General features: G+C 46.1%; 1 protein-coding gene across 1 annotated transcript in view; it reads left to right on the top strand.

Annotated features, from left to right (window-relative positions):
• Positions 1-17,751, top strand: part of ARHGAP31 (Rho GTPase activating protein 31) — a 58,972-nt gene extending 41,221 nt beyond the window's left edge. The window contains exons 5-12 of the mRNA XM_041463747.1: positions 382-489; positions 2,200-2,345; positions 3,659-3,857; positions 5,637-5,761; positions 8,179-8,238; positions 9,079-9,699; positions 10,026-10,336; positions 11,229-17,751. Coding sequence (XP_041319681.1) covers positions 382-489; positions 2,200-2,345; positions 3,659-3,857; positions 5,637-5,761; positions 8,179-8,238; positions 9,079-9,699; positions 10,026-10,336; positions 11,229-13,682 — 4,024 coding nt within the window. The 3' untranslated portion in view covers positions 13,683-17,751. The remainder of the gene's footprint in view (positions 1-381; positions 490-2,199; positions 2,346-3,658; positions 3,858-5,636; positions 5,762-8,178; positions 8,239-9,078; positions 9,700-10,025; positions 10,337-11,228) is intronic.
• The last annotated feature ends 5,733 nt before the right edge of the window (positions 17,752-23,484 follow it).

Below are 23,484 nucleotides of genomic sequence, written 5' to 3'. Positions count from 1 at the left end.
TATGACCACCGTGGCACCCTTGGGCAGCGTCCTGGGTGTGGTAAGGAGATGATGATCTACTGGAGGTGCCTGAGCAAGAGCTAAGAGCTCAGCCTTTGCAGCATCCCATTCCCTCTTCCACCCATCTCCCGTGTTCTTTGCTCCCATTTTGCTAAGGATAGTTTGGTTCATGCCCCACACTTGGCCACTCCAAGCTCAGCTGTTCAGGTATTCATTGCCATCCCATGCAAACGCTGGTGCTGTGTCTCCTCTGCCCCCTGGGCTCTGCTGTGCCATTGCAGACACCTGGGGAGGGACAGGGCTGGCTCTGAGCCTCGCTGTCCCAGCAGACAGCACTGGTAACGTGACACATTTTTCTTTCTTGGTGTGAAACCATTGCAGAACGCTGGAATACCTGATCAAGCACCTGACTCACCTGGCTTCCTTCAGCAACATGACCAACATGCACACCAGAAACCTGGCCTTGGTGTGGGCTCCAAATCTCCTCAGGTACAGTAGAGATTCCTCTAATCCAGAGTGCCATGCTGAGTTCCAAGGGGAGTGGCAGCATCTGAGCCTAATGACCTGAGGGAAATGCAAAGACGGGGAAAAGATGAGCAACTAAAGGGAAGAGCATAGCAGAGCAAACAGCTTTTCTTCCAGGTTGAATAATCTAAGGTTTTACTGCCAGCGTCCAAGGAAGCTTGTGGGTTTGTGTGTTTCTTATTAAAAAAAAGGTTGTTATTTGCAAGTTGAGCATAGATTTAGAAATGAGGACTTAACTCATCACTTGGGAATGTTAATGACATTTTTGATGGTGCCAGTGCTTCTGCAGCAGGGCAGTGAGAGACAGCAAGGATCAGAAGGGAGAAAAACAGGGCAATAATACTAGAGACCTGTTCCCAGATCTGCTTGTGCAAAATTGAGATGAGCTTGCTGGGCTTGAAATGGCAGCCAGTGTCAGATCTCAAGACCACCAGCTAGTTTTTCATGTTTGTTATGCCTGGCACTCTGCTGTGAAGAAGCCTGGATTAGATGCAGGCAGGGGTTTGGCTGCTATGTTGTAGAGCTAAGCAGAACAAGGAAAAATAGCATCTGGGAAAAAAAAAATTAAATATTTTGTATCTTGTCAAAATTCCCTTTCCATCCATCCAATACCCCTGCATTTAGAGGAATGAGCTATACAGGGAGAGTCCAGGACTGCAGATGGGCAGGACAGCAGCGATGGCAGAGCCGTCAGGGTAGCCCTGGGCTGGCAGAAGACATTGGCTAGAGAGGTACAAGCCTGAAAACCATGCTCTAAAGAGTTATCTCACCCTTCTGAATGCCAAAAATGGCAGAGCAGGTCCTGAAAATGAACCAAATGTTGACTCTATTGAATATCATAAATTGGGCCTTTACTACTGAGACATTTTCATTCTAACATCTGTCCTTTTAAAAAAAAAAAAAAAAAAAAAGAAAAAAAGAAAAAAAAAAAAGGTCTGTTTTTCCTTTGCAATCTTTCATAAGTACAAGTCCAGGAGGAAAAGAAAGGAGCAAGCAATGCAACTGCAGTCTCCTCACAGGGTTATCCTCTTGGCAATGCCCCAAGCTGTTATCTAACACACCAGTCATTAACTTTACAAAGGATCCATTGCCCAAAGATAATTTCTTCAGCAACACTTTGGCTTGTCAAGATAAGGAATATTCCTTTGCTGAGAGCAAGATTGAGAATGTGGGAGCACAGGGCAGGCAGAGAAGAGACTATTGGGGCACAGAGAGAAGTATTGAAGGAATTGGCATGGGAAAGACCTGAGCAGGGTCTAAGGGACTTCACTGAGAGGTGATTGAAGCACTGAGTAGGGATCTAGAAGTAGCCTTTGAAGGCTCCTGTGTTATCTTTCAGGCCCAGCCTTGAAATAGCTAAAATAGGAAAAAGGGAGAAGAATGGAACTTGAGAGTCACAGTTTTACCTGCTGAAGAATGTAAAAGCCAAGTGGGGAAAATAACACATTCAGGAAAGGAAGTAGCAGAAGTGGCAAAGAAAACAGGGAAAATAATTTTTAAAAGAGTTAAAAGACAAAGAGGGAATGAGGGCCTGTGAGGGAAGGAGAGGAAGAGCAAGAGCAAGAGTGGGAAAATCATCTCTGTTGCCTTGCTTGCAGGAAGAAATCTGGTCTGTCCTTGCCAGGGGCTGTGTGTGGCAATGCTCAGTACTGGTACCCCTCTTTCCTCATGCAGGTCAAAGGAGATTGAGGCAGTTGGCTGCAATGGGGATGCAGCTTTCCTGGAGGTGCGAGTGCAGCAGTTGGTGATCGAGTTCATCCTGAACCACGTGGATCAGATCTTCAACAACAACAGGAAAGCCAGCTCTGCAGAGAACATTGGTAGCAATCTCCCTGAGCCACTTCCCATGTCACTTGCTATGTCTTTCAGCTCTCCCTTCAACTAGTATTACAAGCACAGTAACCCTTGCTATCATCACAGACTTCCCCAAAGGCACCTTGGGCCCAATATCTCATTACTCTTGTTTTCTTCATCCCTATCTTCAACATTTCTTTTTCAATGCTACCCTCCTTTAGTGTTTTCTCAGGTTGCCTTATATCTCATCTTCTGCATGATCTCATGTGGCTTACCCCTTTCCACCAAAAGAAGACCACCTGATTGATTCTCAGTCTTGGTCTAAGCTTTCTCTCCAAGTCCATCAGCCACAGTTTCAGTTCTTCTGTCAGATTCCCCCAGTTACAATTCCTCATACCAACAATACCTGCCCTGCAGCCACTATTTCCACCCAAGTCAGAGGTCACACTCCCAGGCGCTCCTGAGAAACACATTAATCTTGTGCTCCAAAAATATATATCACGTTTCTGAGGACACTTTATAAAAGAGATGTATTTTTTTTTTCTTGGGACATCAATAGTTTTCAGAGATGCTGATTTTGCTGTTTAGTGATGGTTTTGTTGGCAAGGACTGGGAAGTGAGGAGGCACGGATCCACAGTGACCTCACATAATTGCAGAAATATGCACATTCTCATTTTACACACTCAAAAGACTTCTGATACCTTCAGTACTCAGGCAGTATCCACCTTTCTGCTTTGCAGCCCTGTGCCAGCTCATTCTGCCCATCTTTACCGTAACGTGGCTTTGCCCCTTCCCCCATAAACAGACATTTTCAGTTCTCTGGGCTATCAGTGAGATTGCTTTCTCTGGCCCTGAAATGGATTAGAAAGTTAAAGTGATGCTGGTTTTAGAACAATCCCCTGTCCTGCAACAAGACAAGGAGAAAGATGTAGAAGTGAGAGAAAGAACTAGGCACCAAATGGGGATCAGCGACTGAATTGCTTCAAAACTGGGGGAGGGTGGGGGCGACATGGAGGAAGGGAGTGAGGGAGGAGTAAAGGGAATGTGTGAATCCTGGTGGTTTTCAGAGACACCTCCTTCACACAGAAGTGTCTGCAGCAGAGGAAGCAAATCCACACAGCACAGCCTTTGGCTGGCAAGCATGGCCCCTGCTGGGAATGTACTCAGAGGGATAAGGTTGCTGGGGAGCTGAAAGGCTTATCTGACAAAAAGCCTTTCTCCCCGCACGTGCCACTTCTTTCCCCCCTCCACAGGAGATGTTCCAGTCAAATAAAGTCATGAAGCTCTTGCTCTCGTCTCTCCTCACCCCAGGCTGGAATGTATTTTCTTGTTTTTCAGAGAGCACATCAGTTGTGAAAAGTTTGACCCTCCCCTCAGCCTCCCTGCCAATGAAACTGGTGAGCCTGGAAGAAGCCCAGGCACGGAGTCTGTCTGCATCCCATCCTGCTCGGAAGGAGAGGAGAGAGAACAGCTTGCCTGAAATTGTGCCTGTAATTGGGTCCCTCTTCCACACAGTTGTTGACCTTCCTGACAGCAAGTAAGTGCCAAGAGGAGTGTAAGCACAAACAAAAAAGTGCAGGTTCCCCAGTGTGACTGGGCACCATCCTTTTGTTAACGTGATACCCCCACACCTGCACTCGTCTGAATCTACTGCCACTACACAAGGAAAATTCAGTGTCCTCAAAAGAGGCAGAGCTACTCCTGAGAAATATTTCAGGTGCTGGGTTCATAGCTTAGATGACTAGTTCTCATCTCTCCATCAGGGCAGAACCTCGCAGACCTCCTGCAGGAGGAATGAATTGTCTTTGCATCCTTGTGCCAGCTCAGAAGTTGGCTAAACATGGGATGAGCATGGAGCAGTTTGGGGCACAGCTCATCTACGAGTTCCACCTACTGCTGGTTGGTCCAGGGCGCACCTGGTGCCACTGACCTGCTCCAGATTCTTCATTCTCCTGGTTCCTCTGCAATTACAGCCAAGCAGGAAGGCTCATTTTCACTCCCAGCATGGAGAGATATTTACATAGTGGCACCTATGCCAGCTATGTCTATGCCAGGAGAAGAGTCTGATTTCAGCTGAGGTTGCTGCAGTGGTTGGCACAGCCACCCAGAATAAGTATTTATCTATTGGTCTATCTAAGTGGTTAATATATAGCCCCTCTACTGCCTGGTTCTGATAGATTATAGCCTCTGCAGCAGGAGGCTCATTAATCTACTGACCTAGAAAGCACCAGAACAAAGATATTTATTGGCACTTGATATATTAAAGCAAAAAGGAGTCGTCTAACATAATACTGGCAAGAGGATAACCAGCTTAAGACAAAATTATGTATGTCCCTCTACAGTCTTCTCCTTTCTCATTTGAAGAGAAAAATCCCCAAATATTAATCCCTTTTGTAGGACTGATTTGTACTTCTCTGCATGTTGATCAGAAAGAAGAGCAGAAATATGGGGATAGAAAGCCCAATGTGGAGAGCAAGACAGGGAATGCTAAGGGAATTCTTGCTCTGAAAGAGGGGAGATTGAAGGAGGAGTCAGAATGAGAATGAAAGGAGTGAAACAGAGCTTCACAAAGAAATATGAATACAAAAAAAAAAAAAAAAAGCATTAGGAAAAGAAGCTTCTTTCTGCAAAAGCTGGGATTTCCAAAGAGATGTGGGGAACTGGTGTCCCATTTCCTCTGAGGGTTATGGGAAATTGATTTAATTCCCTGAAACCTCCTCCTGTTTGGTTAGTACATTATACTTGCATATGAATATATAACACCTGTGATTAAATTAAGGTTGGCCTGAGAAGCATTAATAGCGAGTTTTCATTAAGGAATCCCTTTATTTTTGCCATAAGACATGGTCTTTAAAGCATAACTTTGTGCACTGAGCAATGGTAGCAGTTCCATCAGTTCCTTGGAATTTATCATACATTGTGTCATTAAAATCTGTTAAAAAGGCAATTTTTCTTTGCTTTATTGCAGGATAGTCTGAGCCTTGATCTCTTTTCTGGAGACAAGCATGGTTGATTGCTCAATCACTGTTGCTGTAGCATGATGCCAGAACCAACTATCTGAAGGTTTAGGTGTCTTTCCATCCATGAAATAGTTAAATCAGCAGTACAGATAAATCACTTACAGTGTGACTGCTACCTATGTAGCCAACAAGGGTTGGTTGTATAGCTATGCTTTGCATGCTTTAGAGTTAAAAGAGGTGTGAGAAGAAAAAAAATGGAAAGTGTTGAGGGGACACAGCTCAGAGGCCTTTGGAGAGTATTAAAATGGCAAAAGTCTCTAAGGTTTGGTGACCACCTGAGCCTTTTTTCCTTCCAGGAGGAAATTATCCACCAAGTCCAAGAAATGGAAATCAATATTTAATTTGGGCCGCTCTGGCTCAGAATCAAAGTCTAAACTGAGTCGAAATGGGAGTGTCTTTGTAAGGCCACAGAAGCTCTCTGGTAAGAACACATTTTGCAGCTGAATGTTTCTCTCTGAGGTTTTCTCCTGTGTTGTTGGTAGCATGGGACAACCTGTATCCACTTGCCACTAATGCCATAGACTTGAGATAGTCTAATGGGGTTGTGCTTGTTGCCTGGTTTCATGCACATCTCGTTCTCCTGTGATGGCAAGAAACACCCTTCCAGGAGGACTGGACAGACAGCTACAGTAAATATTGTATTTTGGTACCTGATAATTTGGGCTCCTGTTGTCCAGCTGTCAAGTCTGGGGACTAGGAAATGTTATGTAGGTTTGGATTAGTCCACTGTTGCAGCCCAGCCAGTCTCTGTCTCCTGAGGCTTGTTACATAGCACTGGGTGAATGGCTGTCTTTCTAGGCTGTCTTTCCAGGCTGTCCTTCCACTAAAGGACTTTAAAAGAACCAACTGCATTCAGTATCTTTATGAAAAATGAGGCACCAGGAGTGCCTTCAGCTCAGGCTCTCAGCACTTTGAGGGAAGCCATTGCTTTTGCAGAATTTACAAGAGAGAAGTTGTGTTTTCTTCTGGCTATAATCCCAAGTTCTAACCTCTCCTGGGCTGCAATCTCTTAAACACTCGGCTTCCTAGAAAATCACATGGCAGTGCCAGTTCCCAGTGTTAAGAAATGATGACTCAAGCCCTAAAAATCATGAACTTGACTCAAAAGTAATCACATTCTTAAAAAGAAAGCATGCCCTTTTAATTTGAATTCATAAAGAAATATTTTGGGTTTATATGTTCCAGATTTTTTTAGTATCTCCAAGTCAGGGAATTATTTTCTGTAGGGAGATGAAGGTGGATTTTTTCTTTATATAATCTCATGACTTCAGGAGCTGGTGTTTGGAGGACCACTGCCTAACATTGTAAGACGTCAAATAAAACACTTAATATTGGCAACATTAGTTACCACCATGTATAAGAGAGTCTGTATTTGGATCAGGAATGAGTGTGAAGCCAAATGCTGGATCCAGCTCTTTTTGGACCCCTGCCTTCCCCATGTTTTGCGTGTACAGATGGCCTCACACGGTGTGGCCATGACAGACTTCAAAATAGCTCTCTATCCTATTTTGATCACGGGATCACCTTCTCGCTTTGATAAGGAATACTCTGTCCCAAAATAGCGCTTACCCAAGGAGGCCCAGGAATGATGGCAGCCCCAGCCATTGTGGAGGCTGAGCCTTGTTCCAAGGACAGTGCTGAGTGACAGGGGGCTGCACATTTTCACCAGCAGGACAGACAAATGCACAGCCTTGTGCAGAGTTTTCAGCACTGAAGCAGTGCCTTTCTGTGCTGCCGTGTTACATTTTTCAGTGCTCTCTGCTTGCAGCCTAATGTGAGGGAGCAGATGAAGTTGCTGCTGAAACTCAGCACATGCTTTAGCACAGCTTGTGTCTGTGCACACAAATCTGTAAGTCACATAAAATGTGACTTACACAGCTCCCCATCTTGAATTCTGTTCTTTCTGGAAAGCGGAAACAGTGCTCAAGACATCACGTCTTATGAACCTTAAGAGTAGCCAGAGCTCCATATAAATGTAAAAAGTAGCTGGAGTTTCTCCTGTGCTCATGTGAGAGTCAGAGCCAGAAGCCTCAATTATATAAACAAATGAAGTCCAACAAGCCTGCTGACTTTCTGCTTTACCTACTTTGTGCAACTCTGTAAACAGCAAACTTTACTCCCAGACATTTTCCAGATCTCCGTGGACCCTTTCTGGGCTGCCAGAGACTAACTTGTCTTCCTTGCCAGCTACATTTCCCCACCTCCCTTCCTTTTACACAGCAGTAACAGTTACAAGCTTCCAAAACCTCTCAGGAGCAGACCTGTAGAGTGTATAGCAACAAACGACAGCTTGTTCCTGGACAAGCAAGTCCAGTGAGGATGGCCAGCAAAATAGGTCACTCACTACCCTCAGAAATTTCCCAGAGTCCTTGCTGGAGGCAGGCTATGCTCACATCAGCAAAAGAGCCGGGAGTGCAACGTAAAAATAACCCAACATTTGCTATCAGGAATGAGAGGTGATAAGGCATTTATGTCAATTTAGTTAAAAAGTCCCCCACAACCAATAGCCTGACTAAGTCGGGCAGGGGAGTGGCACATGACGGCTTTGGGGATGCTTAACTGCTTCAGAGTGGAGGTGGTGTTGACTGGCTGGGTTAAGTATAGCTCTCCACATGTCCAGCAGGTGCAAAGCTGTTGTTAGCACTAGCAGAGCCCCAGCTGTGTGGACAAGTGTTGTGGGTAATAAGCCATGTGGTGTAGATGCATGGGGGAATGCTTGGAAATGGAAAATGTCTGCCTGGCATGCCTGTCTATATGTATGCAGTCTTTGATCTTTATGGGCTGAAGCCTGCAAAGCCACAGGATCTGATACCTGCTTCTAAAAATCTTTTTCCACAGAAAAAGCAACTATCCGGCCTGCAAAGAGCATGGACTCGTTGTGTTCCCTGCCAGTGGAAGGTGAGACATCCATAGCCTGCCTGTACTGTAAGGGGAAAGGATTGCAGCTCTGCATTTTCAGCAGCATGGATCACAGAATCACAGAATGGTTTGGGTTGAAAGGGACTTTAGAAATCTCCTAGCTCCAAAACCCTTGCCACAGGCAGGGACACCTTCCACTATGCCAGGTGGTAACAACACTTGAGCAAGCCTGGAACGCTTCCAGGGATGGGGTATCCACAGCTTCTGTGGACAGCCTGTTCCAGTGTCTCACCACACCCAATGGATGAGCAGTCTGTGCCTATCTCACCGTGTTGTGTATCTTTGTGTACTTAGGCCATTGCTGCTGACATATCGCCACCTCTGTGTGCGTGCATTTTTGACTCTTTTCTGTGTTGTTTATCTCAGTGCATCCACCTGAGAGTTACCACTGTGTTTAGCTGCATCTTTATTGGCAGTTGGACTGCTTTGATTTCTTTCTTGGTTATTCTGGGCTCAAAAATCCCATTTGTAGGTGAAAAAGGCCTACAAAAGATGACAAAGCCTGGTGTGTGCATTGTGGGCACTGTGTGATAGCCCTAGACTTGGCTGCATCTGATGGAGAAGGGTGTCTAATAAAAGTCTGAGCTGATTTCCACTGGTGGGCATTCAGTCCCGTGCTGCCTGCCCGTTTTGGGGAAAGCCCTAGGGCTAGAGCATAGAAAGCCTTCAGTGCCACTTGTCTCCATCTATCTGGGGAAATGTGAGTGTTCAGCAGGGCAGGACTCATCCCTGGAGGGATTGAGGAGGGCTCCTCACAGAGGAAGTTTGTTTGCTAGTTCTCTGCTTCCCACTGACTTGCTCCCATGTTCCCGTCTCTAGGGGAGGATGACAAAAGCAGGTTCAAACGGTCCGTGACTACTGGAGGATTCTTTGTTCCCTCCAAGATACGGACAGGAGGCACAGGCAGCTCATATGACCTCAGCAAGGAGAATGAGTGGGAGCGGGAAGGATCTGCCATGGGGGCCAAAGGAAGTTCAGAGCTGGCTGGGGAGAGAGGTCTTCCCCGGACACCGCAGATGAAGTCACCCCCCGAGCAGCTGAAGGTCTTCCGGGTAGCAGAGGATGCTGAAAATGAGCAGACTTCAGCCAAAGGAGTGCTCATGTTCTACACCTCTGAAACAGCCACCAAGTCAGGCTTCCCAAGCAGCCTCTTTCCCTTGGAGGCCTCTCCTCATCACCAGAGGAAAGCCCTGAACATCTCGGAGCCATTTGCTGTCTCTGTCCCGCTGAGGGTATCGGCAGTCATCAGCACCAACAGCACACCCTGCCGCCTGCCCACCAAGGAGAAGCATTCCCTTTCCAGTCTAGAGGAGCTGTCTTCTCTGGTGGAAAGCACGAGCCCCTCTGCTCTGGAGCCAGGGACCCTCCCAAGGACAGAGCAGGCAGCGGAGCGCAAGGAGAAACAGCCAGGGCCAACTCTGCCATTGGCAGCATCCAGAGGTAAGTTGTGTTAAGGAGGGGGATATGGATCCTCACCTGGGCTGCTGGTAGTGACCTGCAGCTTGGTGGTGTGGAGGTTTCTCTGCTTGAGCTTGTGGCAGGAAAGAAACTAACCTGTAGCAGGGTGGGTGTTGATAGCAGGTCAGGGAGGTGCTTGTTGCAGTAAGGAGCCTGGGTAGGTGGGTGACCTCCCAGAAACATCTGGTTGTGCCTGGAGGGAGCTCTCTAGCTTTGTTAGTTGGTGTTGGCTCTTGGCAGCACTGCTTTGTCCCAGGGCACAAGTTTTCAGTCTCAAGTAGTTACATTCGTTCATGTTTCTGATCCAGGCTCTCATCCTGAGGAGCTGGTGGCAGCTGGGAAACCTGAGTCCCTAGAAATGCCACAGCCAGCAGCAGAAAATCAGGAGACATGTGGGCAAAGCAGCTGCACAAGCAGCACCAGCGGCCCCCAGCAGTCCTTAGAGCAGAGTCCCACTTTGGAACAAACACCAGCTTCGGAGTTCCATAAGGGACCACTCCCAGCAGACAAAGCAGAGCAAGGACAGCTCAAGATGAAGGATGTCTCCTCAGAAAGCAGCTGTGACCAACAGGAGACTGAGATGGCTAAGACAGAGGAAGGATCGCGCCTAAGAGATGTGGTAAGGAAGAAGGCATGAGAAAGATGGGGGACCATGTCGTGGTAGTGACTGGGAGGTTGTTTAAAGTTTCATTGTGTGCCTTGAGTTGTAAAAACTCAGTCTGTAACTTAGGCCAAGCAGCACCAATAATTGACCATGAACTGATTTATTTCACTTCTGTGAAATTACCATGTGGTGATTTACCTTTATGTAACTACCTACTGTCCTCTTTTGGTCATCTTTTCCTGTAACTGTAGAACTTCAGTCTGTACCATCTGTCTGCTCTGAGACTCTCCAGATGTGAGACTGTCCGGATGTCTGAACATTTTGACCCGTGGTCTCTGAATTCCCCTTCTATTTTTGCTGTCCCATTTGTCCTGGACAGCCTGAACAGTCCTTTTCACTCCCATTCTCTACACACAATTTTATTTTTTTAATTTTTACTTTTTTTTTCCTTCTCTTTAGCAAAGCCTTTTCATCAAGTTTCTTACAGCGATACTCATCTCTGGACAGCTATTTAAAGATCTGTTGGCATATCTCCTTGAATAGATTATTCATTCGAGTTTGTGTGCAGTTTGGGAATGCATATTCTCTGGCAAGGCCAAGCGAGCCTGAATGGGAATTGCTGAGAAATGGGCTGGAACATTCCATCTACTCATTCAGCTCACTATTTCAGTATGTCTGTCCAGGCCTCCTTTTGGCTGCACCTCAGACCTTCTCCACCATAAACCCACTTGTTTATAGATGTATTCTCTTCCTTGAACTGGTAGCAGTCTGTGTGTCTGTGTTTTTGTACCCATGAGCCTGCTCATCCAGGAGCCTGGCTATTCTAGGAGGGCTGTTTAGGGAAAATGGAGGGGTGTTTACTGGGAAGTTGTGTGCTCCCAGGTGATGGCTTTTTTCTGTTTTTCAGACTGAGGAGGACCCGGCCAATGCCCTTCTAGAACCGCTGTGGCCAGAGATACAGCAGGAACTGAAAATCATTGAACCTGAAGAGGAGCTCTTGCTCTTGCCAGCAGCTGTCCCCAAGACAAGTCCAATTTCCGAATCCTCCTCTACAGAACAAACAGATAGTCTTTGCTCTGGCCCAGGGCAGAGTCCAACACTCACTGAGCAGAAATCTGAAAGCAGAGCATCACAGATAACTCAGGTGCCTTTATTTGGTGCCAGTGGCACAGAGCAACAAGACAGCCTCCCCAGCTGCCAGTCTGATGCAGTTGCAGAGCAGAGTGGTGCTTCAGCCCTTCCCAAACTGGGCACTCTTCCCACAGGCTCAGCCACCCCAAAGAACCACCAGGCAATAGTGGAGAGCAGGAGTGAATGTCTCACTCCTACCTCAGACTGGAAGCTTCATGGTCAATCAGAATTTAGTGAGACTGCCACTAGTGATGGATTATCTTGTTCCAAAGCAGCATGTCCAGAATCAGGGAAAGAAAAAGATGGCACTTACCAGCTCCAGAGGGAAAAGGATGGTCATACCAGAGTCCAGACTCAGAGGGAGAAACATGAGATAATGACTACTGATGAAAGGGACACATTCTCCTCCAAGGCACTGAGTGGAGCTGGAATCCAGGAGGTGAAGGAAGGCAATGCTGTTAGCAGAACCCAGGATACTGCTGACCAGGATGATGAGGATGCCTGGACAGATAATGTGCAGAGCTTAGAACTTGTGGAGCCTTGGGAGGATCACCAGTGGGTTACAAGCCCTCTCCATTCCCCCACCTTTAAGGACATTCAGGAGAAGATGACCCAGGAGTTTCACCCCCAGAGCCAGAGAGCAGAGACCAGCCTTTCTCTCAGGCCGCGGTTCAGTCGCAGCCTCTCCCTGGACAGTAAAGACACAGTGCTGAGTCTGTGGACTACCCCGTTCTCTTTCATAGATGCCACTGACCAGCAGCAGCCATGCAGTGACATTCTGCGTTCAGTGACATGTGAGCTGTCCAAAACACAACCCATGTCTACTTTGGGCAAAGCGATGCAAGATAAGAATGGCCCAAGTCCTCCAGAAGAACCTTCAAAATCTGAGTATCACCTTATCAGGGAGAAAGCACCAGGTGAGAAAGCAGGACCCTCCAGAGTCCCTCTTTCTGAGACAGAGGGAAAGAAAGTGCATGTGAGCAAAGAAAACCCTTGGAGCCCAAAGCCTGAGTTGTCTTTGCCATACCAAAATAGCCCAGGCAGTTCTTCACAGACTAAGAACACAAAGGAGGAGTTATCCATCTCTCAGGACACTGCCCTGGGAGGAGAGACTCTCACCAAAGCATTGTGTTCTGCTGCTGAATCACAGCTGAGTAATAAAGGTGAAGAAACACCTCGCAAAGTAAAGACCAGGCCTTCATCCCTCAACTTGGATTCACTCCTCCCAGCCCCAGATTTCTTCACATTTGAGAGCCTGTCCATGCCATCTGCCCCTGGGAACCTCCTGTATGGGCAGAAGGAAGTAAAAAGCAGTGATTCTGTCCCATCCTTGCCTACACACTGCCCTGCTGCCACTAGGGGTGTTCCCTGGGGGTCTCATTTCAATGCCCCCATGGATCTAGACTTGGATTACCTGGCAGTGGCCCATGCCACCACCGGCCGTCGTAACTCTGCCCCCGTCAGCGTGTCAGCAGTCAGGACCTCCTTCATGATTAAGATGTGCCAGGCTAGAGCAGTGCCTGTGATACCGCCCAAGATTCAGTACACCCAGATCCCCCAGCCCCTGCAGGCTCAGAATGCTGCTCCAGCCACTGAGAAGAAGGAATCAGAATCCAAGCAGGCCATCAGGCAAGCTCCACGGGTGGCATGGAGCCACCTGGAGGCCCCCAAGAGCCCGCTGACAGAGAAGAAAGCCAAAGCAGAGAAAGAAAACAGTGACCCTGCTCAAAAGGACTCAGCCTGCCCTTGGCATGGCAGCCTGGGCTCTCCACTGGAGCCGTCTCAGTCCAGCCACCACCCTGCTCTGGATGCCCCTGTTCTGCGCCGAAAGCGCACCTCTGGCGGGGAGACAGCTGGAGACAACCCACAGTCGTCAAAGATAGAGAGGCCATCAGGGTTCTCCAAACCCTCCTACAGATCTAGGCCTGGAAGGCCCCAGAGTCTGATTCTCTTCAGTCCCCCTTTCCCCATCATGGACCACCCCACGTCCTCAGCAGACTCCAGGGTGCTGTTGTCACCCATCAGGAGCCCCACTCAGAGCACCTCGCTGAGCCCCATTTGTGGCGATCTGTCCGACCCTGCGCGGACAGCGCCGGAGGGGGTGACGCTGCGGAACAAAATGACCATCCCCAAGAATGGCCAGAGACTGGAGACCTCTACCAGCTGCTTCTACCAGCCCCAGAGGCGCTCTGTGATTCTGGATGGACGAAGTGGGAGGCAGATTGAGTAGCAGCTGCTCCTCCTATTCCTTTTCTATGAGGGTTGGAATGGGAGTGTCCAAGACCAACTCTGTTGCCATTTTGCTGTTGTTAAAACTATTCTGTGCAAGATGGACCTGAATCCTGTATGGTTTCCTGCAAAGCTTTTGCTATGGAAGGTCGTGGTATCTTTGTCTTGCTTTTCATTCCCCTTGTTACTCCTGCCTAGTCCCTCACTGTCTTTTTTTTTTTTTTTTTTTTTTTTTTTTTTTATGGTAAGCCAGTCCCAGGGAATTTGCATTTCTCACACCTGTTCTCTAACAAGCCCTGTGAAAGTCTCATCCTCCCTATGGAAAAAAGGAAAGGTAAATCTCTGTATAATTACAATTTAGAGCTGAGAGGAAACATTGTTACAAGACACTGCAGCTCAGGGTGCAGGGGCACAACATCTGCTGAGGAGGTAAGTCCAGATGTTTGGGAACTCCTACCATTGTTTCCCAGACACCAGTGAAGGACTTTCTGATTTACATAGTGTAAATGAACAGTGCAGGAGGCTGGGGATAGCTGAAGAGGAAGGTTAAGCTGGCATGAGCAAATCACACAGGGCATGAGACACCCAAGGATGTTCCAGTGATAAACATACAACCTGAAGATGCTGCCTCCAGCTCTCTCCTTGCATCACAGATGTGCTCTTTCCAGCATGTGCAAGGGCTGGAATGAAAGCAGCTGGACAGGAAATGCCTGGTTGTTCTTTCAGTCTTCCAGGTCTTGCTCACTGGGTGCTCAGTCTCTCCTTGCTTGGGCACACAAGATGGGTGTGGCTGAGGAATGAGTGTGCAGCTGGCTGCCCAGCGGTAGAGACCCCTCAGGCTGAAAGCAGTGAAAGCCAAGGCAAGGTCACACCAAAGGCCAGTATCAACTATTTTCATCATGCTTAAAGCCAGATGACACCTCTGCAGCTGTCTCCAGCTGAGCTCCACACTGTCAACAGCAGACAAATCCAAGATGATCTTATCTCCACGTCCTTGGGCTATTGCCCTCTTGCACCCTGACTGACATATCTTTGACCCTTGGTCTTTCATTGCCACTGTGTGGCATGTCCCCAGGTGCTTCTTCTCCATTTAAATTTCCTCTCCTATGATTTTACACTGTTTCTTTGAGAGTGTGGCTGGTTGCCACCTCCCTGGACCTCAGTGCTTTCAGATTGATTAAGAGTATGGTAAAGAGGATGATTTGTGGGACTGCAGAACAGATCATGAACAAGTCCTGAGAGGGGGATTTGAAGTGAATTAAACTCTCTCCTGAAGGAAACATTAATGTTACAGGCAAATACGTGTTCAGATATGCAACAGCTGCCATGGGAATAGAATTAAAGCTTCCTTTATAAAGCCACTAACTCTGCATTCACCACAGGCTCATCTGTTGCTTGATCTATGACTGTGGGTGATGGCAAAGTCAGGTACAGCCTGTGCTGTCTCTGCAATTTAAGTGTCACTGGTGACTAGAGAGGAGACAGGAGCACAGGTGTTGCTGCCAGCACTGAGATTGTCCCTGTAATGTGCTTGCAGGGGCCATCATTCCTGGAGATGTCTGAGTCTGCAGGCCCTCAGGTGGGTGTGATGGGCTGTAGTTTAAGCAGTAAACTGTTAGGAAGTGCTATAGCCACCACAATGAGTGTCAGCCAGAATTTCCCAAAAGATGTGTGTTTAGGGCTTTGTTTTATGAAGTACTGGCAATTTCCAGTGGTTAGTAAACTCAACCCATGAGCTCCTAGTCTGTACAGACTGTGTCACTTTATTAGTGCCATTGTGGCTGGAGGGCCCTGAGCCCCCCCCATGCAGTGCTTTCTCTGAACTCTTTGATTGCTAAAGGAGAGACATGCTGGAGTATTTTTGAGAAGTTATGGGCCCACAAATGCAAGGAATATATCTTCAGCAGAATTTTCTCCTTCCATTTCCAAAGGGAATGTTAAAAACAAGAGGGCTTTTCCTTGTCACGAGCTGCAGTCTTTGATCCTCCCCACCACACTCTTTATTTGTGTACAGTACCACATGGGAACAGAGCAGAGAACTAAGTCTGTGCTGTCAGTTTTGTTGAGGGAGATTATTAAACCAGATGAGAGCCTGGAGTTCTTGTTTGGGTCCATTTTCTTTCACAGGCAGCAGCCTATGCTTTACCTGGGTAAGCTGTGGACGGCAGGCCCAGAATATGCAGCTTCATGACAATTGTATTATTCTACTCCCAGGCCATAATATACCTGTGCAGCATCTTATTAAAACTAGGGAATTTCCAGTCCTTCATGCTCCTCATAGTTAGCACAGCTCCACACTGCATATACATGGCACTGCCTCATGAGAAAGCTTTTAATCACCATGGCTGGGTTAATGACAAAGGGAAGGTGTGATACAAGGTATTGTGGTAAGGCTCTAGAGGAAGTAAAAGTTATGGAAATGATGCCCAGGTTTTTTGGCATCAACAAAAGAGTTTACTTTGGACAAGGACTTATAGTCTCTCAGGTCCTAGAAGTTTTGTCTGCCAAGGCAGCTGGAAGGGAGCTAGAGAAGCTCACAAAGTAATGCATCAGAAGGAAAAGAAAATGTGGTGAAACCTTGGCATGTTGCAACCATTTTTTTCACCTCCTTATTCTCATATAAGCTGATCTATGAACAAGAAATGAGGTCTGGCAATTTGTATATAATACACTGTCTCAACTCTTAACAGCATTCCTGTAAGTAATAGCACTTTTGGCATAAGTGGTGGAACTCCTGCAAGAGAAAATTATTAGAAATTTTTACTTGATATTAAAGATCAGCCTCAACTAAGATCTGTATCCAGACTATACTTTTTAAGGATGTTTCAGAATTTGAAGTCAGATCTGGGTCCTGGATTTTAATTAATCAGAGATGCTGCAATGGTATCTCTATTTTGTAGCTTGATCCCATTGCTTATCTACAATTTAATCTCCAGCCTTCAGCTGATCTATCCAGAACAGTTAAAATAAAGCCCCAAGTCCTGCAGAGATGAAAGCATGTTCTTAGTTGCAACAACAGTGCCCTGTTGTTCTCAGCTCCAGATTCAGCCTTCTGCAGAGTCTGTAAAGTTTGATGAGGGATCCATGCTGATACTGGTACCTGAAGTCAGCTTGAAGGACCAGAGCCTGGGAACTGGACACGGCGAGAAGACAGATGCCACCTCCCACTGAATGGTCCTGGCTGGGTGGCAGGAGCTTCCTGAGATCCAGCTTTACTAAGCTATCCCCAATGTCAGTTTCAGGATCAGACATGATCTCTTCAAGAAAGGATTTTCTTCTTTCTTGTGTTTTTTTTTTCTCCTTGGTTTTGGGATTGGTTTTTATTTTTTTTTCTTTGTTTGTTTGTTTGGGGGTTTTGTTTCTGTTTTTCCCTCGTTTGTCTGTGAAGCATTATGAAGGAGGGTAGATTGGATTTATGGGAGATGAGTCTGGCCCAGGTGAGCAAAGCTGGTTTTTCTTGGCATTATTGAAAGGACGTTCCTAAATAGACTGGCTCATCATCTGCAGCTCCACAAGGATCATTCCAGAGACCCTGCAGTACATTTCAATTCTCCTGAGACTGTGAAAAGTAAAGGCTGTTGCCCAGTTTGCAGATGGCTCCAGTATCAGAACTGACAAAGTATCACCAGCATGTGTTACTTGTGGGCTTTTACAAGTGGAAGAAGAGTGAGTAGATTTCATTTATTCTTCCCATGTAGTCAGAAGGTTGGTGCAGCTTCTCTTAAATGTAGCTCAGAGTGAAATGGCTGAGCTGGCAAAGGTGAAAGGAGGGACATGGATAATGTTAGCTCATATGGGAGCTGCCTCACTGGCAGGAGAGTAAACAGAAAATGAAGGTTATAATTTACCTTATAAACCCCAGTCCTCTGGGCTGTCCATCTCATGCTGTCACTGTAGAAAGACTGAAGTACTTATTTTTTCACATTTAGAGCTTCAGAGGAACTTAAGTCTGTATTAGAGAGCATCCATGAAGTCTGCAACATTTCCCCTCATCCAACATCCAAATGGTGCAATCAAAATATTTTTTCTTTCTTTATGGATTCTGAAACACCTGTAATGGTGAATATTTAAAAATTAACCTTTCAGGCATGCCCAGGTTCTTCAGTTGTCCTTTTTGCTCCTCTCCATCTCTGGAAAAAAAAAGAATAAAAATCTCTAGGGATGGGGAAGAAGCTGCAGCTGATCCCTATATACAACCTTTCAGGCATGCCCAGGTTCTTCAGTTGTCCTTTTTGCTACTCTCCATCTCTGGAAAAAAAAAAAAAGAATAAAAATCTTTAGGGATGGGGAAGAAGCTACAGCTGATCCCGGTTCTGTTTAAGCTTTGCTTGCTCCTAACTGATGTAAAGGCTTACTGATGGTAACTAATTCTGCTCCAAGCAAGGAATGGAAAACTTCCCATTGACTTCGACTGGAGATGGAGTAGGACTTTAACAGCCCCAGAAAGGAAGGATGGCAGAAGGCAAGAACTTTCTGGGGGCTCCATAGAGCAGTCCAGACCTTGGATCTTGTGCTTGCAGACACTAGTCCCCTTTGAATATTATTTGCTGCCAGGTCAAGAGAAGGGCTGGAAGCTGGACACTATGAAGAGGACTGTCTCCATGCCACTGGCCCTGGTTTTGTGATTATTTTTCCTGCTAGCTCTGATGAATTGCAGTTTTGTTAAGCTTTTTTCTCTGTGTGGACTTGCCTGCCTCTGTGCGTGATTGTTTAAAAAAAAAAAAAAGAAAGAAAGAAAGAAAACAACAGCCACAAAAGAAAGATGTTTTGCCAGGTCTCAGCCATGAGATTAAACTGGAGTTTTTATAAAAACAGATCTGTGCCCTAGTGATGTGTGGAACATCTCTTTTTTTTTCTGGATTTGGTTTATGAATACAGTGCAAATGCTTTTGCCATCCTCTGACATGGAGTTTGAGCCCCTCTTTTATTTTGTGAGTGGCCTGGGCACTGATCTGTGTTTGTGTGGGCTTTGCTGGTGGGGACTGAAGGTTAGGCCCTGACCACACACTTTTCTGATTGGAGGGTATGGGAGCTGCAGTTGCTCTGCAGCTCTGAAAATGAAGTGAGGGCTTGGAGATTTCTGTAGAATTACTGGTATCTGAAATGCTTTAAAATTTTTAAGGGTAAAATGATCTTTTCTTTCACCATTGCTAGTTCTACCAGGCTGAAGTTTCAGTGATGTGCAAGCATGTCCTCCTATTTAGCACATCTCCAGCAGAATTCTGCCTTGCCTGTGATAATGCAGAGCAACACAGAGTAGAGTATGAAAAAACTTCGTGATCCCAGTTCTTGTACAGCAGAAGCCAGGCTGGAACAGGAGAAGTTACTAGGAAGGCTGCTGGTGCATCATGTATGCACTTCTGTTGATTTGTAAAGGACAAGCAAGAACTTAAACAAATTATTAATTTAGTTCCTTGGCTCTAGTTGAGCCAATCTCTGAGTTGTATCATGGAAGTGAATATTGTTATTATGTGTCCCTTATTCCACGCTGGGATCAAAGTTAGGAAAAAAAAAAAGAGGGGTGTTTTGTGCTTGTAGCTTCAGTGGATGTATCTGCAGTGCAGCTTGATCACTGTTCTCTCTGAAAGGCAGATGAATCATCAGGTTAAATGAAATACTTTTTTTCCTACTCAGCAGCTGAACTCAGGGCTTGACTCCCATTCCTACCTCCTTCATGACTTCAGTTTCCCTTTAGGAAAATGCCTGGGGTGTGCTTCCTGCTTACCATGGCAACTGGCATACAAATTGAGAGAGAAAACCATGTTTGTTGAACTCTGGAATTGTTGTTAGCCAGAGCCAATTATCAGTGTGCTGCATGAGAACCAGTATTTTCCCATTCTTTGTGCCACAGAGTCTCGCAATGACTTGGCCATAAGGCAAGGGGAGAACCTCAGACTGCCCCACAGCATTCCCATGGTTATGAAAATTAGGCCAAAGGGACACTGCAGACCTGCTCCTGCTGCACTTGGCACTGTGCACCGAATCAGGGTGTTAAACACATGGAAGTGCTTGAACACTCTTTCAGCCAGTTTCTTTTGCCTGCCTGACTCAGGGCAATACCCTGTGTAAGTTGTGTTGGAAGCCACAGCTACAACATTTTGGATACTTTCAGCTAAACCAAAACCAGGATTAAGCAAGTTCCCAACCTGGCTGTTAACCAGGAATCAACCTTACCCAGCACCAAGGAGCATTTGACACCGGTGTCTCGTACGTCCCCACTGCAACACAGGAGTCCAGCAGCTCTGGGCAGCAGGACATCCCCCTGGTATCCCACTGGATGGGGCTACAGGTCAGCTGGCAGCAAAGGGGAGGCAGGCAGTGCAGGAAAGGGAGACTGGCACAAGGCACCACCACCAACAAAAAGAACAGAATCATAACAGCCAAGACAGAGAAAGGCAGTGAGATTTCTGAGTTCATTTTCCATATGGACAGGATAAACTATTCAAAGAACGTGCCTCACCACAAGGGTAAAGGATGAACAGTTTCAGTGTTAAGGATTAGAAATGAATGGGATCTGCAAAGCTCAGATCTGCCCAAGTCCTGATGCCCTCAGAAGTTAGACACAGTGTGAGTGTTAAAACTTGAATGTTTGCCTCACTCCATAATTAAACATACTTTCATATGTCTTATTAGCAAACTGCAGTGTAAGATGAGCTACATTTTGCAAACTTCGACAACTCCTAGGAATTATGGTTGCATTTTGGGTCCAGATCCATCTTAAAATGGGACCTGTTTTCTTCCATAGCACATCTGCTGCAGAGGGTACATTTCTCAGTCATTTAAATTCCTTATCTGAAAAGACCAGGAATTATTTGAATTCAGTGAGAGGAAATGACTTCAAAAAAAACTTTGTAGCTGCTTAAGAAAGAACCACAAGGCACATAAACATGGGAACAACCAGAACTGGAGAAAGGAGAATAACACACATGATGATTATTCAACAGAGGAATTTTCTAGATAAGTGAAACCCAAAAGAAAAAAGAAACCCAACACCCAATAGCCATGAGATTAAATTGAACCAGTCCGAGGAATATCAGGTAACATTTTCTTTTCCTCTTCCTTCACATGGATCAGGAAGAAGAAATCAGAAAAAATAGTCCTCACAAACTGTTTCGCTCTTTTTTTTTTTTTTTTTTTCACTGTGAGATAATTTACTTTAAATATCAAGGGTCAGACAGTAGAAAAGGACTGGGCTGGTTATTTACAGGGTGACTTGGATTTACAGACTCCAGCCTCTGTGCCAGCCACGGTACCCTGCTAAACGTGAGCATTGTTTTGGGAAAAATAGAGAAGTCCTGCATTGGCTCACAGTTAGCAACAGCCCTGGGTGGCCAGAGCAGCTCACTGCTTATCACTTGTCTCTCATGCAGGGTTTATCTCAACTGGTGATCATGCAAGAACTGCACATGACCTTGCCCGTGATGTAATTTTACCTTGGAAGCAAGTCAGAAACACCTTCACCTTTCTTCCTGTTGAGGATCAACCCTCAGCAGTCATAATCCACTCCTCCCAAAGCAGGATCTCCTAAAGATGCCTGAGATTGCAGGGAGAGCTCTTGCAGGAGGTTCCCAGCATACCACACGTTGCAGGGGATTTCCCCAGTTGCCAAGGAGGGCAGGGCTGCCAAGGGTTGGGAGGAGGAGGATTCATTTAGGAGCTAGTTTTAGGTCATTGGTCCCAATGAACATTTGCTTGGCATGAGTCCCTGTTGCAAGGAATGTGAAAAACTAAGATGCCAGGGCAGTGAGCAGGAAAGGGAATAAATCACCCACGTCAGAAGATACAGAACACCACTGCCAGCCTGGTTCCTAGTTTTCCCAATGAGGTGGGTATCCAGATGTACGTATGGCACATAATGGCCACTGTATGTTGTACATTAACCAGCAAGGTGAAGAAAAACAGGGCCTGAAAGGGTCTGTGCAAAGAGGTCTTGTGCAGAAGAAGTGAGGGGAAAGGAGGAAGGGGTAGGAAAACTTAATGGAAAAATGGGGGTTGAGGCACAAGATACACAATGGCAGCCCCGCAATGCCCCATCGCCTGAAGGAACAGACGCCTTCGGTACTGCCAGCAAGAAACATTCAGCAGTGTGAAAAACACCAGGTTACATTTCTGTGTGCGGGGGAGGGCAGCATGTGGGATTCTTTTTGGATTGGAGGACACAGCACTCCATCAGCTATGAGCAGAGGGCGCTTCTCAGCCAGACTTGTTTTCTCAGAGCTGGGAGTATTGCAATAGGTTAATAATCTAAAAATACATTTGGTAACTCCATGGGAGAACAGAAGTGTGCTTTTATTGCCACGAAAGAACTGTGAATATTCACACCTATAGAGAATAAATACACAGAGCAAATCTGCAAACAAACCAAATGACTTTCACCTGCAGCATTTTTTTTCTTCATCCTGTCTTAGCAGGATGTCTTAGTCCAGCAGTTCTCATGCACACATGCATGCTGCCTGCTCTGAAGACCACATACATCCATGCCTTCAGGAAGCAATCCAAACAGCTGAGAATGACCAGGATTTTTTTTACAGGTCTCAGCTGACACATAAGCCTGGTCACCACCATTCCTGTCACAGATTCCATTCTTTCCTCACCCTTTCCCTGGCACCCCAGGTGATTTCAGAGGCTGAAATCAACCTTCAGAAGCACAGCTTTTTCTGATTTTTCAGCAGGATTTTTCATGACCATGATCACATCATTCTGTCATCAGTCCAATCCTCTCCTTCCCCCTTAGTTCAGGCAGATAAACCTGGGTTTTTCTGGATGCACTGTAGCATGTTTGGCACTTCTGCACAGATCCACCACTGCCTGGATCACTTGGTCAGCTTTTATTCTTTTAGTACACAAATCAAAAAGTGCAATGGGAGGAAAAGGATTAAGAAGCAGAAAGCAAATATGAAGAACCCAAAATGAATTGACTTGAGCTGCCATTTATGTAATAGGTCAATGGTATAATTTGCAACTGGTTGGAACAGTTAATACTGCAATAGTACAATTTAAGTATTGCCAGTTTCTCTTCTCCTTCAAAATCCTGCAGCATTTTCCTATAAATTAAATGCCTTGCTGTAATCATACCACACTTAGATGGAGCAGAAAGGTCTGAAGAAAAAGACCAGAGGAGGAAAGTAATATTTGATCTTACCTACTTCTGTGGTCCTACAGTTTTCTCCAGGCAGAATGACCAGTGACATCCATATTCACAAGACCTTACTAGCCTCTGGAAGGTCCCACAGCCAGGTGTTTCACCCATTTGCAGAGCTGCTTGAGTTTCAGAAAAAACTCAAGCAAGAGGCCCTTATGCAGGAGGGCAGCTATCCACGACCAAGAGTTATTGGAGGCGTTTGGCTGAGCAAGGACAGAGTCTCTGTGCCTGCCGTGTCCTTCCTGCTCCATTTCTCTCCTGTCTGCTGTTGCAGTTGGCAGGAATTTGCAGTTTCTGGCAAGTAGCAGAGAACCTAATCATTGCCATTGCTCCCTAACTTTGGCAGATGCTGATTCTCTTTAGATTTCTTTACATTTAGGTATTACTGTAGCTTTCAACAGCATAAACATAAAAACACCCAACCCTACTGATATCTTGTCAAGGTTGACCTAGAACAGAGCTGGATGGAGTTAAAGAATAAAGTAGGTATTTATTAAAAGGCCTCAATGGATCCACCTTGGGCAGTACAAGAACTCAGCCAGGGCTACACCCAAGATGAACCAAAATGGTCACAAAAATGGACAACTGGTCACGGGGTCTCACACTTCTGTAAGTTCTGGTTCATTTGCATATTGGAGTTAATTGTCCAATTATAGTTTTA

Source organism: Pyrgilauda ruficollis, unplaced genomic scaffold, assembly GCF_017590135.1.
Source record: "Pyrgilauda ruficollis isolate IOZ18807 unplaced genomic scaffold, ASM1759013v1 scaffold17, whole genome shotgun sequence".
NCBI classification, from domain to species: Eukaryota; Metazoa; Chordata; class Aves; order Passeriformes; family Passeridae; genus Pyrgilauda; species Pyrgilauda ruficollis.
This window is presented reverse-complemented; position numbering and strand designations above follow the sequence as displayed.